At 42.1% G+C, this 14,936-nt stretch overlaps 1 protein-coding gene across 1 annotated transcript in view; it reads right to left on the reverse strand.

Moving 5' to 3' along the window:
* LOC139695126 (uncharacterized) overlaps window positions 1-14,936 on the reverse strand; it is a 154,257-nt gene that overhangs the window by 26,372 nt on the left and 112,949 nt on the right. The window contains exons 12-16 of the mRNA XM_071593773.1: window positions 8,335-8,562; window positions 7,720-7,963; window positions 6,998-7,219; window positions 3,982-4,130; window positions 1,341-2,106 (exon numbers count right to left, since the gene is read on the reverse strand). Of these exons, the coding sequence (XP_071449874.1) occupies window positions 1,341-2,106; window positions 3,982-4,130; window positions 6,998-7,219; window positions 7,720-7,963; window positions 8,335-8,562 (1,609 nt within the window). The remainder of the gene's footprint in view (window positions 1-1,340; window positions 2,107-3,981; window positions 4,131-6,997; window positions 7,220-7,719; window positions 7,964-8,334; window positions 8,563-14,936) is intronic.

Below are 14,936 nucleotides of genomic sequence, written 5' to 3' on the forward strand. Positions count from 1 at the left end.
ATTGTGCAATCAAATATTGAGATAGCTTGTTCAATTTTGGCCATTTAATTAAATATGGAGAGCGAAGAACTGTGATCGGAAATTCTCTGGACTGGAACAAACCTTCAATTTGAGAAGAGCGGCGCCTTTTGGAATTTAGTGTTATATCCCGTGTTCCGTGTCGAATGTCCTAGACGAGGATGGGAGTGCGGAAAGAGGTTGGAGAGAGCGCCACGTTGAAACAGACTACTTCATATTTAGTACCTCACCCAGACATTTGACCAGCAATTTTAACTAAACGGGTATCTTAACCACGACAACTCACTACCACCCGTCTTGTACACTTGTTATATCTTGACAACTCTAAATGTCAGCTACGAAGTATGAAGTCCGTGGTAATTGTCGCGGTGGCTGGTAAGTTCTCTGATTATATCTACTTAACCGTGGCATCTCATGAACGCACACAGAATAAAAGAGTATTCCATAGTCATATAATTTCTTAAACAAAAGTGCTCATCCTTTCCAAACTCTAGGACTGATCTAATCCTAACCAATCCAATCCCGAAAAATCGGATCCATTTTTCTTATATTATCATCTTTTTACAATTGAATACAGCTGTGTATTAAAGAAATTATTAACTGTAATTAAAAATACATATAAATTGTTTATATGTGTACGGTATTGCAGGAAAAGTGTCACCACCTTAGCAGAAATCATAATAACAGGGATTAAAACTGTGCGGTGCCAATGTCAAATGTATTAAATGAAAAATATAATCGGTCAACCGCTTGACTTCAACAAATGCAGTCATTTTTTATCAAATTTTCCTAATGCCTTCAAACTTTTGATCGATCTTTTTTTTCTTCGACCATCGAAAAGTTTTCATGACGCGCTTTATGCCATGAACCATCTCACTGTGGGCACCGTTGCCGCAAATAGTTAATTAATACCCACAAATTGTAGATATTAAACTTATCCAATGACGACTCGTTAGTAGACTTGAAATCTAACATTCGAGCGATTTTGAGGAGGAAAGTATTTAAGTGAATATATTGCCCGGAATGCCGATCCCCCTGCATCCCGTACTTCCCGTCTCGCGAGGGGTCGCCCGAGGCAACCCACCCGTGCCAGAACACCAAAACCCATCCATCGCCATCTTGAGCGATATATTCGAGCGCAACAAATTATTCACTATTTTTTAAATTCTGTTAATTATTTTGTCAAACGAGCGGTTGCCATTTGTGAGCGTCTTTGACGCGGCCGCGTTGCAATTCAACGGACGAGGAGTCACGACGGAACACCTTCAGCTTCCCGTGAGGCGCCAATAGATACATGTAGAGAGAGATCGATCCCCACTCACCGTCTGCTCGGGGTCCTCGCCCTTGGCCGGCTTCGGGATCCGCACCCGCAGCTCTCCGGAGGGCCCGGAGTACTTGCGTCGGCTCATGGCCTCGCACTTTCGGCGCCGGGGCTTCCCCATGGGCACCACCTTCCCCTTGCCGTGGCCCGCCTCCTGTCGCGTCGGGAAGAAGCCCACCTCCTCCACGCGCACGAACTCCACGTCCGCCTCGAAGAACACGCTGTCGGGGTCGTGGGCGGCGCCCATGGCCACGGCGGAGAAGCGGACCTCGACGGCCCGCGAGGGGGCCGACGTGTACGAGAAGGGCTCGAAGGGAGAAGGGGGCGGGGTGGGGGTGGTGGGCACCGCCGTGGTGGTGGCGGTCGTGCCCGAGGTGGCGGAGGAGGCGGCAGTGGTGGTGGAGGGCGCGGCGGTGGTGGTGGAGGGCGCGGCGGTGGAGGCGAGCGCGGCGCCGCCCCGCTCGGGGATGTCGGAGCAGAGGCAGTGGCGCGTGACGGGGAGACCGTCGTCGGGCCAGGGGAGGTCGGCGAGGAGGAGGCGCACGTGCGGGGGCCGCGAGGGCCGGTTAGAGGCGATGCAGCGGTGGTGCGGGCCGATGGGCTCGAAGGCCGTGAGGCACCCGCCGTCGCCCGGGTGCTGGGGCGGCCGCCCCCCTCGGCCCCGGCTGCCGACCACCGCGGGGGTGGTGGGCCGGACGCCCGTCAGCAGGCGCACAACGGTGATGCGCACCCTCTCGCCCTCCTGCACCTCGAAGCGGTACGTGCAGCTGCGCGGACAGGAAAGGGTCAGCGCTCAGTACAATCAATTATGTGTCACACTTGCAGTGGTCGACAACAGTTTTGTTCGATTGATATTACTGACCATCCCTAGTGAATGTTGAATGCTGCATTTGAATTTGAACCCTGGATTATGACATTAGTGCAAGAGATTTTTGTCTGAGAAAAGCTAATCAAACTCTTAAAAACATTTTTATATCACTCGACATATGAATCAAAGAGGGTTTAGAGAACATAAAGTTGGCAAAACGACCAAAATACAATAATTTCGGTAAGTCAGTTCAAATAATTTAATTAGTCACTTATCAAGTTAAAGAATAGTAATAATTAACATATGAAGGAAAAGAATAGTCAAAAAATAGTAATAGTGGAAGACCATTTCGATTAAAAATTAGTAAAAAGCTTGTCTTGATAAACGATTTTAGTTTTTGAAAAATATAATTTATGATGATAAATGGATTTCATTTTTAATGAATCATACTTTTAAATTAAAATATCAATAGTATATTTAAAATTAAAATTTGTTTCGCTTGACTTTTTAACACCATTTGTAAAAAACTTTGACCGTTAGCACTTTTTTATTTCTAAGAAATGGAAAAAATTACTTCCGATAAACTGAAAGGCAGGTTAAGCTGTTTGTAACGCAGGCTCTTCGAAGAGCGGCATCATTTAACTATCTGGAGACTGGAGAGATAACACCCTAATATGTCATGTTTGGTATAGAAAGAATTACGGAACTGATATAACTGGTTCAAGTGAACACCGGAAGCTCTTGAAACAAACCCATGCACATCTATGGGTGTGAAATAAGGAATGAATTATTGCATCATTGTGCAATTTATGGCAAATGACTTCATATTTTACGAAGGAATTCTTAGTTTTTTCGGATACATGTAAAATTTGCTCAAAAAATTCCGTTCACTAGTTCTTTTTTTACGATATATTTTTTCATCGCTTATCCAATACTTTAAAAAGTAGATTAAATATGCCAGCAAAAGCTTAAATTATAACAAAAGCATTCAAAATGTTCTGGGTCGATGTTATTTGAAATTGTATGTAATCATTGGAGGGAAACCCGTTAAGTGATGGGATTATCACTAACAGTAGAAGAGAAAATAAATGATATTTTGCGAGAGGTAAACTAATTTGAGACCATTATAGCGTGTTAAAGGATAATAAGGACCTTGGAGGATATGTTTTAAAGATTCGAGAAGTGAGACCAAAATTCGACTTCAGGTATTCCAAATGATTACATATTTAGAATTAGAAAAGAAAACAGTCATTAAACGTACCACATTGGCAGCGTGCACTTGGGTAAATTATAACTACCCATATAACTCTTAATTTAGGGGTCTTCAGAATTAGCGATGTGAGTGATAAACGTCTGCTCAGGAATAATTCCTTCCGAGAGGGAGGCAATTCATGGAGTCGGTTTATGCATTGGGGATTCGTCATGGGCGAGTGGTTTCCACTCCACGGGATTCGAACCCGGATCTTCAAACGATGGAAATGCTTCAGGACAAACAGGAGCATTGGTACCCTGAATAAACACAATCGTATTCACAGATGACCCTCAGTGTGGCCAATGTGTTCGTCAGTATATCACTCACACCACCGCACTTGATCGCTTCCGAATTCGCGATGGAGCTGGCGGAGAGTCGAAGAGTCACTACTCTTGAATACGTGGTGGTGTGGAGAAATGCAAGGCGTTTGCGACAACCCTCTTCCTTCGAAGCAATCCTCCTTCATTAGGGGTGAACCTTGAACCCCAAAACGGAGTTCTTTGGGGTCGCGAAGTTCAGTCCAACCCGCGGATACCACGTTCCCTCCCTCAATGACGGGGAGGGAGGTCGGTCGGTGGTTACCTGAGGTTGGTGGAGCCTCCCCTGCCGTACAGGAACACGTTCCGGGGCGCGGTGAACCTCTGCGGCGACGAAGGCACCGTTACCAGGGATGCCGGCGGGCGGCTCGAGAACCTTCGGGAGCAGAGGCCTTCGCCGAACGCCTCACCATCCTACGGAAGGAGAAAATGTCCTTTAGCACCATGGGGCAGATTTTGACCCCCCTCCCCCACTCATTAATTAGTCTCAGGACGTTTGTGAGTGGAACGAGCTCTTTCTAGCTGCAATTTTGCAGCACTCGTAAAAAGCCTTTAACTCCTATAACAGTGTAGGACACGGAGTATGTCCTTCGTGACGTTTTGAGCTACGGCATGAGAATGTGGTATTTGAAAAATAAGATATTTTTCACCCTTTCGGGACTTGACCGTCATCGGTAATTTTTCGTCAATCAAAGGTTGATTGATTTCCATAAACATTTTAAAAACGGCTATCAATATAAATCATAATAAGAGATATGTCTCATTTTTCATCTTTATTCCGACAATTCCAGTATGTCTAAAGGAAAACTTTACAATTTAATATCGTAGAAATTACATGGTATTGTAAAAACTACATAATTGAACTTATTTACCAAATTTATTCAAACTTTAAATTTCTCTGAATTTTAATTCATTTTGGTAACAAATCTTGGTTGTAACTGTCCATAATGACTAATTTAGACTTGAATGTGTCATTCGGAGGAGATATCGCGAAGACTTTCCGAGTAAAGGTGGTGACGTGAGATTTTTGAGATTTTTTTATTTCGGTTGCTAACATTTTTTTAACTGACTCATTTCGACTCAAAAGAAACGTTAACAACAGAAAGCTAAAAAAACATCTCAAAAATCTCACGTCAGCACCTTTGCTCGGAAAGTCTTTGCGATATATCCTCCACTACAACTGTCGTACTGACACTGCGAATTAGAGCGGCCTTCGCACCATAAAAGAAAGCCCTTTTATACTGCTTAAGCACTTATTGACTGCCGAATCGCTTTCAAAGTGTGGTTGAAAAAAAGATTTCGGAATCATATTTTAATTCAAAACGACTAGAGGGGAATTAAAGAAGACCAAACGCCCAGAAGGCAACTTGAAAGTGAGGAAATCCCCAATGACACTTTTGGGAGCAGTTTTGCGTGAGTGAATTCTGTGAGTATGTTCATAATGAGACCATGGATTTCTGCGCTTTTGGTAGGGCAAAGAGCCAACCAACACAACGCGTGCTTACTTTCGTGGCAACAAACATTCATTCCAGTGTAGGAGGCGTTTTGCCACATCTTTGGTAGCCCTGGGAGTTTTATTCAGGAGGTGGAGGCAGGATGTTAAAAAATTGAATTTCATAATTTAAAACAGTTAGGGAAAAAAATTAAATTATGGTGTTTCATGTACCGAAATAAAAATCAATGAAGTCGAAAAAATGAATACTTTAAATGGTTCATTCCCCAATGACGCTCCAGCCGTATTGAATAATTATTCAGCCGCTGGATCGGAAATATTCTGTCTCTGTAATAAAGCGTTTACGCAACATTTATAGCTGATAGCCATAGTCATTTTGTCGTACGCAAAATGACGCAGTGCAAATAAGCTACGAACTGAAACATACTTTTCAAATAACCTTTGACATTTTTAGTCACGAAACATGAAAATAACTCGACTGTATCGATGAAAGGAGTGTTTTTGCTTCTGAATCGTTGAGGAAGGGGTCGGGCGTGCGGGGGTTCTACCAGGGGAGGACATGAACCAGGAGAGTGCTGCTTTACTATTTCGTCGAGTAAATTAGTTGTAGCGTTGTGAGTGAATGCATTCCCCACGCGTCTTTTGCCAAGGTCAAAAGGAAATTTAACATTCCCATGCATTTTGAAACACACTCAGTTGTCAAAAGAATTGTGCAGGAGTTCGATCTTTCTACTTACAAGGGTGTTACTTCAAATTTGGTCCACAAGTTGGGCGAAGTAATGTTTTCAGGTTTCCTCCGCTGTGCGTTGAGCACAATTGCTAAACACGACGTTTCGCTCCACTTACTGGTGACTTGGTCGGGAGATAACCGAATAGTTTCCCCAATTTGCATCCTAATATGTTCGCTGATAGACGTTGGCTGTTTTTCAAAATCTTTTAGATAAAAAAATATATATAATATAACGATCTGTTATTTCTCGTTGGTAGTCAGGTGTCCTTCTCACAGACCTAAGACAATAAACATTTTTAATGTTCAGGGGCCTAGTCAATAAAACAGATATAAAGGCAATATGTACAACAAATTTTTTAGTCAGCTCCTTTTGGTCATCTCAGTATGCGGAGCAGAAAAGTTGAATTTTTCGAATGTGTCCAATGCGCAAGCAGAAAAACTGAAAATGTTATTTAGTGAAAACACCGTTATATAAAAACCTTCAAAGCCCATACGTGTTTATTTGTTCATTTGTTCTCCGCGCAAGAATAACATTACAAAAAATAATGGCTTTGGCGATTACAAAAAATACAGCGCAGGAACCTCAGCTATGTTTCCGAAATATTTCCTCTTTCGTACTCGACCGACTCGTTAACGCTCGTATTTGTGAATGGAGAATGTGAGCGACTGCGGGATTTTCTGGATAACATCGTTGTGGTGTTGGCCTGAGGTTTACGGAAATCCATAAAACCTTCACAGGCCGCCGGGATAAATAATTAAGCTGAAATAGACCATGAAAAATGCATTTTATAACAACCAGCAACAAAATAGAAAGAAAATGAATTACAAGCTGATACAAAATAGTTAACGGATAAAAACTACAGTGGTCATAGCACTGAAAGCAAAAAGGGCCACTATAGGAATTCTATAGCGGTGCCTCTGAATTTCGCACTTATTTTAAGGGCACCCTAAGATGCGCTTATCATGGGAGGAGAGACGAAGTATTCTCTATTGAGGAGATATTTTTAATATTCATCATCAAAGCACGCCGCGAAAACAGACTCCGACTGGGATTTGGACGCCGACGAAGAGAGGGTGAGGGGTGGGTGGTCACGTCACCTGCGAGATGTCGACGAACTCGTAAGCGGCGGCGAAGGCAACGGGCCGCAGGGCCGTGGACTCGGCAGCCACCATCTGCACGTCCATGTCACGGCCGGAGGAGAGGAAGCCTTCCTTGGGCGTGGTGCGAGGTGGGTCGCCGATGGTGCCGATGATCGCCTCTGGACGCACCCCCGGGCCCCTCCACATCCCCTCGACCACCGGCGGCGGCGGCGGTGACTGCTGGGAATAAAAGTGCGAAAGAAAAAGTGCTGTCATTGTCAGCACTGACAGAACTGAAGCGGACGTGACACGATGTGTGCTGAGCGGAAGGCCATCTGGACGTTGTCCATGAATGGCATAACGCATCACAAATACCGTAGTTTGAAATACAGATTCAATTTATTGCGTAAATTTGAGGCAGATCACTTACTCGAGGATTTTGAAGACATATCACACACCCTGACTTACTATGGTGGATCATATTACGTGGGTAAAATCAGGGAGATTGATAGTAGAACAGTTACATTTAAAATGACGTTTTCTCCTCTTGTGATTAGAGATCAAAATAGATATGATCGCAGATGCAAAGGAGATAATTACTATTGGTAGTGTACATATTTTATCCATATCTTGCACCCTTCTTTTATTTAATAGACCATACTTTGAACAGGTCTCTCGGACGTCTTGGGATATCCCGCATCCAGGAGCTCACGGGTCAGAGTATTTCTGCCCTGCCTCACCTTGGGGGGCGGCTGGAAGGGCCCCGGACGGGCCCGCGTGGAGCAGGGCCTCACGAGGCGCGTGCCATTGGCGAGGAGGGCGTGCTCACAGGAGGGCGGCCGGGCAGGGGCGGCCGATGACGGCGCCAGGGGTGGCGGCGGTGACGACGGTGATGCCGTGGGGCAGTACTTGGCCAGCAGGGATGATGCGGGGGTGGAGGAGTTGGCGAAGGGAGAGGATGACGGCGACCGGTGGCCCCCACCGCTGAACGGGAGACAAGAGGAGAGACCGGGGGTGAGTAGGAAGCGGAAAACACGCCCCGCACATTAGCGGGACACACGCAAATTTCAAAAGTATCGGAAGAGGGAAAAAGAGAGAAAGAGAGATTCGTGGTCGTTTATATTTGTTACAAGTGTTACAAAAAATTACCTCTTAACACTCGAATCTCACAGTGGTTTGAGATGGTATATCGTGACCTGAAATTGCTCCACATTAATATTCTTTTACTCTATTCTAATTTTTAATCATTGCACTAAACAGTTGATATATTTCACAGTAAAATATTTAACGTTTGAATAAATTCTGGATAAAAAAACTAAAGTCAATTGAATAAATCAGTAGTGGCTGCTTCTTACCAAAATCCATGTGGGCAGGCTGGCTCCCAGGGCACCCCGGGGGCGCCCCTCCACCTTCCGGGTCCCCTTGCCGGGGGCCCTCCCCCTAGGGGACCGTCCCACACTGCCAGCGAGCTCGTGCACTCCGAGTCGGTGGTGGTACCATCAGCGCCGGAGGTGGTGGCGCCGGCCGCCGGCGGAGGCAGGGGATCTGGGGCCACGTGGAACTTGAGCACTGACAGCCAAACCCTGCGGGAGTTGTGCGATGGAAAGGGGACGTGCGTGAAGATGGGGTTGGATACGAAGGATGAGTAAGAGGGGGTAAAAAAACAGCAAATATGCAAAGACAACCAATCACACGATAGAACTGTACGGTTTATTCCCCTTTAATCTATTTAAACACTAAAATTATTGCAAAAAATTGAGCGTGCGCCAACAGAAATCAGAGTTGTGAATGGAGATCAGCTATAGAGAATTAAAACATCACAAGAAAGTATTTGACTCACTATTGAACAACACATGAACCTTTTAGAGCTGAATTAGGTGTTGACAGCTACGCCGATATTATATGATATTGACGATATTACATACTCAAAACATTTTTTCCTACCACATCAGCGCTATAAAACGTAAAGAATACTTCAATTAAATTTTTGACAGAGAAATGGTTCATCAAAATCGGAATAAATAGGTTCTTAAGATTTGCAATAACTCATAGCGTATCAAATAGCAATTGCTATTGGAAATCTTCTTATTTCGATTGTAAAAGAAATATCACAACAAAAATTCTACGGCTTTCAACATTTCGCAAAACAAGTTGCCGAGAGAAAAGCTGAGAGATGACAGATTCATATTCTCTAGACATTTTTAATTCAAAAATTACGATGGGTTTCATAAGTTAGAACCCGTTTCTCCCGCGTCCCTTTTCCTCACCAATCCCCCCCAATTAACTACGGCTACAGACGGAGACCTGTCCCCCGAGTCCGAAAAGTTTACCACGCCGTGGGGCGATGAGTGCGACCAGAAGGATGGGGTGAGTCAGAAGGATTGCATTTTTGAATGGGAGGCGGCGGGACTCTCCTCCCTCCAGGTCTCTCGGACAAAAATATCACATATAGGAACAACAAGGACATATCGTTGCATTATTTTTCATGTTGATGCAACAGAATACAATGCATAGAATTTGGCTGGAACAGAGAGCTTAAATACGTATTTAGACAGAAAAGGAAATTATTTTTAAATATGAGAAAAAGTCATGATTTACACTAAAATACAAGTTAAAATTTAATGAAAGTTAATTAAATGAATTACACATTTAAAGGTTAAACTATTCCCGTTCAAAATATTAAAATAGGCTAAATGATCTTATTGGTTGAACTGTGGTCATCATGAAGCATTTGTACTGCAGTTATATAAATTATTTTTATTAGATATATTATCTTAAAAGTTTGGCGTCGAATAAGCACTATTCAAGAAATAAATTAGGCAATAGGCTAATTTAAATTAATTTAGGTTCGTAGATCATAATTACAAATTACAAAGTCAGGCGTAGAATCGAACTCTACATACTGGTGAATTTTTAAAAGTAGGGTAATGAATTGACTGCTTTTCTCAAACTACTGTTCACGTTATACTAATGCATTACGGGACGAAAACTGAGTAAATACTATTGTCTTTTTTCGCTTTCTTATTGAAACTACTTCTTATTGATTCTACTTCTCTATACTTAATTATTGTTTGGGATATGGAGTGGGAAAATGTCAGAATTACCCTCCTCTAAAGTCACCCTAATTATGATTGATGCTTTCTTTCTTCGTTATCTGACATATATCACTTAAATACAATAAATTAAATTCAATTGAAAGATCAATTATATTCACAAATGGTATAGTAACCGCTATTGTCAATATTGTCAACATTTTTGCAATCGATTATAAGTACATCAGCATAATATAATGGTGCCGTGGTGAATTTCATCATAACCTCATCCTATTTTTGACGAACATCGTGACTTATTCCGGGACATAATCACAATACGGAAATACAGTACAGTTTCGGTAATAACAGTTTTCACAATGGTTGTTTCCTAAACGATTCCATGTCGTTTACTCTAATTTTCCTGCGTGTATATATGTGTACACTCATGAGACCTATGGTGCGTGAACATTGACATACTATTATAATATTACAACAGGAAATTCCGGCTGCACAAATCGACGCATATATTATTTCCGAATTTTGACGCTCTCTGGTGGGCCAAATGTCCCAGGTATCCGTTAACCGTTTGTCGTCCGTTTTCCCAGTCTGTGAAAGGGGAGCTATCTTCGTCAAGGTGGTTCATTCATAACTTTTAAACTATAGCGGAAGAGAAAAAGGCCAACCCAAAATAAAAACCATCAACCAAAAGTACAGTAATCAACCCGAAGGTCAGTTTAGTAGGTGACGGTAGTACTAAGCCCGTCTGAGTGTGAAATTCACCCATCAGGGTAGAGCCGAATGGTTTCAGGCGTCACTTTGTGGAAGCGATTCATTTCAGAAAAATAAATACTTGGCTATTCCACCAAAAGCAAAGACCAAATTCCCATAATGGAAAAGAGTGGAGTTTATCAATTGTGGTGTGGGTGCTCAGCGTTCTATTTTGGGCAAATCGGGAGGAATTTCAGTGATCGTGTAAATGAGCATTACGCCTGTTTTAAAAAACAGAAATATTTCTTCCAATTTTTCCAAATAGCTTTTAGAAAATAACCACTCCAGTGACTTTGACCCCAAAATTCTACATACAGGGTATAGAGAAAAAAGGCTAAAGATTAGATGCCATGAAACGGCTGGAAATTTCAACAAACAGTCATCATAAGGGTATGTTAGTTAATTACCTAACTTATTCCTCCCGTTCCCCCCTCCTGAACCTCCCTCTGTTCCATAGTCCTTCTCCCCCCCTGAAGCCCTACCCAACCGCCCTCTCCCACGCCATACTCAACCGCCTCCCCCCCCTCCCCCCAAACATGCACAATAGTTTCCCTTCTCTTTCCACTCCTCACACCTCTCAAACTCCTTCCCACTCCTCTTCTCTGGCTATTATATAAAAATCTGTGTCTTTCTGTACTTTACCTGATGATGACTTTGTAAGTCGAAACCCGGGTCGTGTTTAATAAAAAATATAAGTGGAATAACCAAGTATTTATTTTTCTGATCAGGGTAGAGGCAAGTTCCTTTCGATTGGCCGGTTATGTTTTCCCAGAAAGATCTGGCACCCGAATAATCACACAGCTGGAGTGGAGCTGAGAGATGTGTGTGCCCGGGAATCGAACCGGTACCCTCTAGACAGTAGTTCAACGCCCTATACCTGGACTACCGTGACCCTTTAACCCAACAATAATGGACTAAAAATAATTTAATATCGGAATTGGATTGGTTCAGTGGCTAAGCACTGGCTTCCCTCCCTTAGGGCTCGGATTCGAATCATAGTGGTGCTAAATTATTTGAGTGAATATCGATTTCTACTTGGGTGTCGTGCGGAGGGCACATGAATAGGGGTACGCCGTCCGCCGGATGGGATATTACATTGTGATGATCCCCCTGATGTATTTCATTAAGATTACGCTTAAGCTTATGCATGCCCCCTCTACCCGTCCCTCTTTTTCCGATAATCTTATCTACCAACTAAACTTACTATGTCTAATTGCAAAAATTACTTGAGCTGACCTCCCTCATTGCTGGTTGCTAGACTGATAAAAAGGGGTGTGGATTCAGTAAACAGGATATCCTGATGTGTACGCAACGGAGCTAACAATTCTTTGTCACGTGGATCACGGCATCTTCAGGATAAGTCGCCATATTTGTTATTCCATCCACCCTGGGAATCAATCAGGGGATTCGTATTGATGATCTTGCGTTACCGGTTGCTCAACGACAATGCCTCAAATTGAAGCAACCAATGTACTCAATGCTATCAAATATAAAATTCTTCGTAGTGCAGGGGGTAAAAGGACGAAATGTCGTTACCGAGGAAGGCAGATCGGTAGCCAGCTTTTCGGAGTAGTGGCCTGTGATTTTATTCCCGATGCATTCACTTTTCCCGTGTAATAACAATTCAAGCCATGAAACAATGATATCTAAATTTCGGCGTCGCATTGTTAGGGCAGGGGCATTCGGGGGTTTGGGAGAACATAGCAGGGCGGCAATGGAGCCGAGCGGAAACAGGGAACTCCTCTCATCCCTCACCCTCTGCCCTTGGGTCCGATTAGCACGCCCACGCACCAGTCTTAAGGTCCGCCGTGCTATCTCACTCCTGGAATCTGGATCGAAAAATATCACTTGGACTTTAATGGTTGTCGTATTTACATACTGCGCGATTTTCTGAGGAAGCCAAATTGTACGGCATTAAATGCGAACATGTAATCATGGACGAATTCCTTTTAATTGTAATAAAATGAATATCTATAACGTGTCTCTCAAGTACTATATTGCAATATAATGCTATATACATATAAAAATTAATATGGTACATTAATTGAGCTATTGATTGTCTAGTAGAAAGTTTAATTTATCGCCTGAAACAAGGTATGGAGCGAGATAATGATACTTCCCAATGATAGAATCCACGCTCCAGATGATAAGAATCTCTTCAGCCAAATGTTGGTACAATTGACTATTCGGTTGTTTTTCTTTAAATGAAGAGCTCAGATGAATTGAGTTAGCGATAATAGGAGACTTCTTGATGAATGAAAGATAATAGAATAATAGTATCCCAAAATGTCGTTTCTTCCACACATACATGTAACTACGCACGGTTTTGAAAAACCACATTCATATGATAAGAAAGTGGCAAAATATTATCCTATAAGGACAAGAAAACTAAATGACTGAAGCCGATTCCTGACAGCCAATGATTGCTCACGGACCATGGACCAGATTCGCCGGAAAAGAGAGAGCGAATGAGTAAGCTCTGCGACAGACAGCTTATATGAATATATATATATATATATATATATATATATAATAATGGGCTGACACCATATAACTCACACAATATGAGTCTCTCTTGAAGAAGGCCTCTGAGAGGGCCGAAAGCTCGTACAATTTACCGTGTGAGTGTCCTTTTAAATGTTGCTATTCTATTCTATTTGTGTTATATTGTGTCAGTCCATTATTGTGCCGCTCGTGTGAGTTTTTCCGTACAATCGGTATATATATATATATATATATATATATATATATATATATATATATATATACATACAAACGCACGCACACACACACACATATATATATATGTGTGTGTGTGTGTGTGCGTGCGTTTGTGTGTGTCTGTGTGTGTGTGCGTGTCTTTACATGTTTATATTTGATGTAGAATTTTAAATTTATGATAAGATATAGTGATGAAGAATATTGTACCATAATACAGCTCAAAAATGCGCACTATGAAGCACTAATTACGGAGTAAAACGCAATACGAAGATGTATCGCAATACGTCTTAGTAGTATAATAATTAATCAGCATTTAAGTTTTCGATAGATTTTCCTTCATCCTAATTTACCCACTCTCTCAAGTACTAATTAATTATTACGAGTAGAGGAAATGGCTGCGTCTACGGTAGAGCTACGGAAGGAACTAAATTCAAAACTCAAATCGACAGATATGGCTGAAATAATGCACCGTAAATTGACAGCAGCGGAGAGGATCATTCCTCTGCCAAATCCCGAGTATTGTCTTCGAGAGAAATCTATGTGAAATTGCTCTTAAACTATAATAGCCTTAAAAACCTTTTGAATAAATTAGAATGAAACTGACAAAAAAAGTGAAAAATGCTTTAAAAAATAAGAGGCGTTTGGTAGATTTGTACGTATATATGAATACTGGAGGCTGAGCGTATCCATGAACGCACAAACGCGCCATCTGTTCTTCCACTATTACGTATTATCGCCGGTTGGCTGCTCCGATCTTTTTAAACGTATGCACCAACGTCACACATACTTTAAGCCTCGTAAAGTCACCGTGGCTTGAAAAAAAACGTGAGCCATTTATTTATTATTAAAATATCGGGAAACGTCAAGTGATCTCAATATGTTTTTGGATAACAACAGCACCTTTTTTCGATTTCGACTGCAAGAGAGTTCTATGTGCTGGTTTTAATGTAATTGAGCATAGAGAGGATATCGAGAATTATAATGCACGTACGCTTTAATTCCAACGTCTCATTTTCTCCGCGCGGTCTTATCTGCTCATTTAGCGAGGGTTTACAATTAGTATCTCTCTTTTGTTTGAAATTAACACGAACGTGCTCAAAGCCGTTATAAAAGAGTCATAATTGTCTGCTATCTTCCTGCACTTGAAAGCGCTCCACGTTAGTTTCTCTAATTATTTAAAACACTCACTCAAACCTCGTGAAGTATTAAGTAAATAGAGCGGATCATCGCGGAATTCATTTCAATTCTTGTAACGACTTCTTCAAACACTCAATTAATTTTCTCAAATTCCAAATATTCTTAAAATATTTAGGACATTTGACATTTTTCCATTATAAGCTCTCGAGCAATTAAAAGTATACCCAAAATATCAATATATATATACCAATATTTTAAACGCACTTCTTCCTCTATTCTAAAAAACACGCAATCTCAAA

The sequence above is a fragment of the Hetaerina americana genome, unplaced genomic scaffold, assembly GCF_022747635.1.
Source record: "Hetaerina americana unplaced genomic scaffold, ioHetAmer1.1.p SCAF_1, whole genome shotgun sequence".
NCBI classification, from domain to species: Eukaryota; Metazoa; Arthropoda; class Insecta; order Odonata; family Calopterygidae; genus Hetaerina; species Hetaerina americana.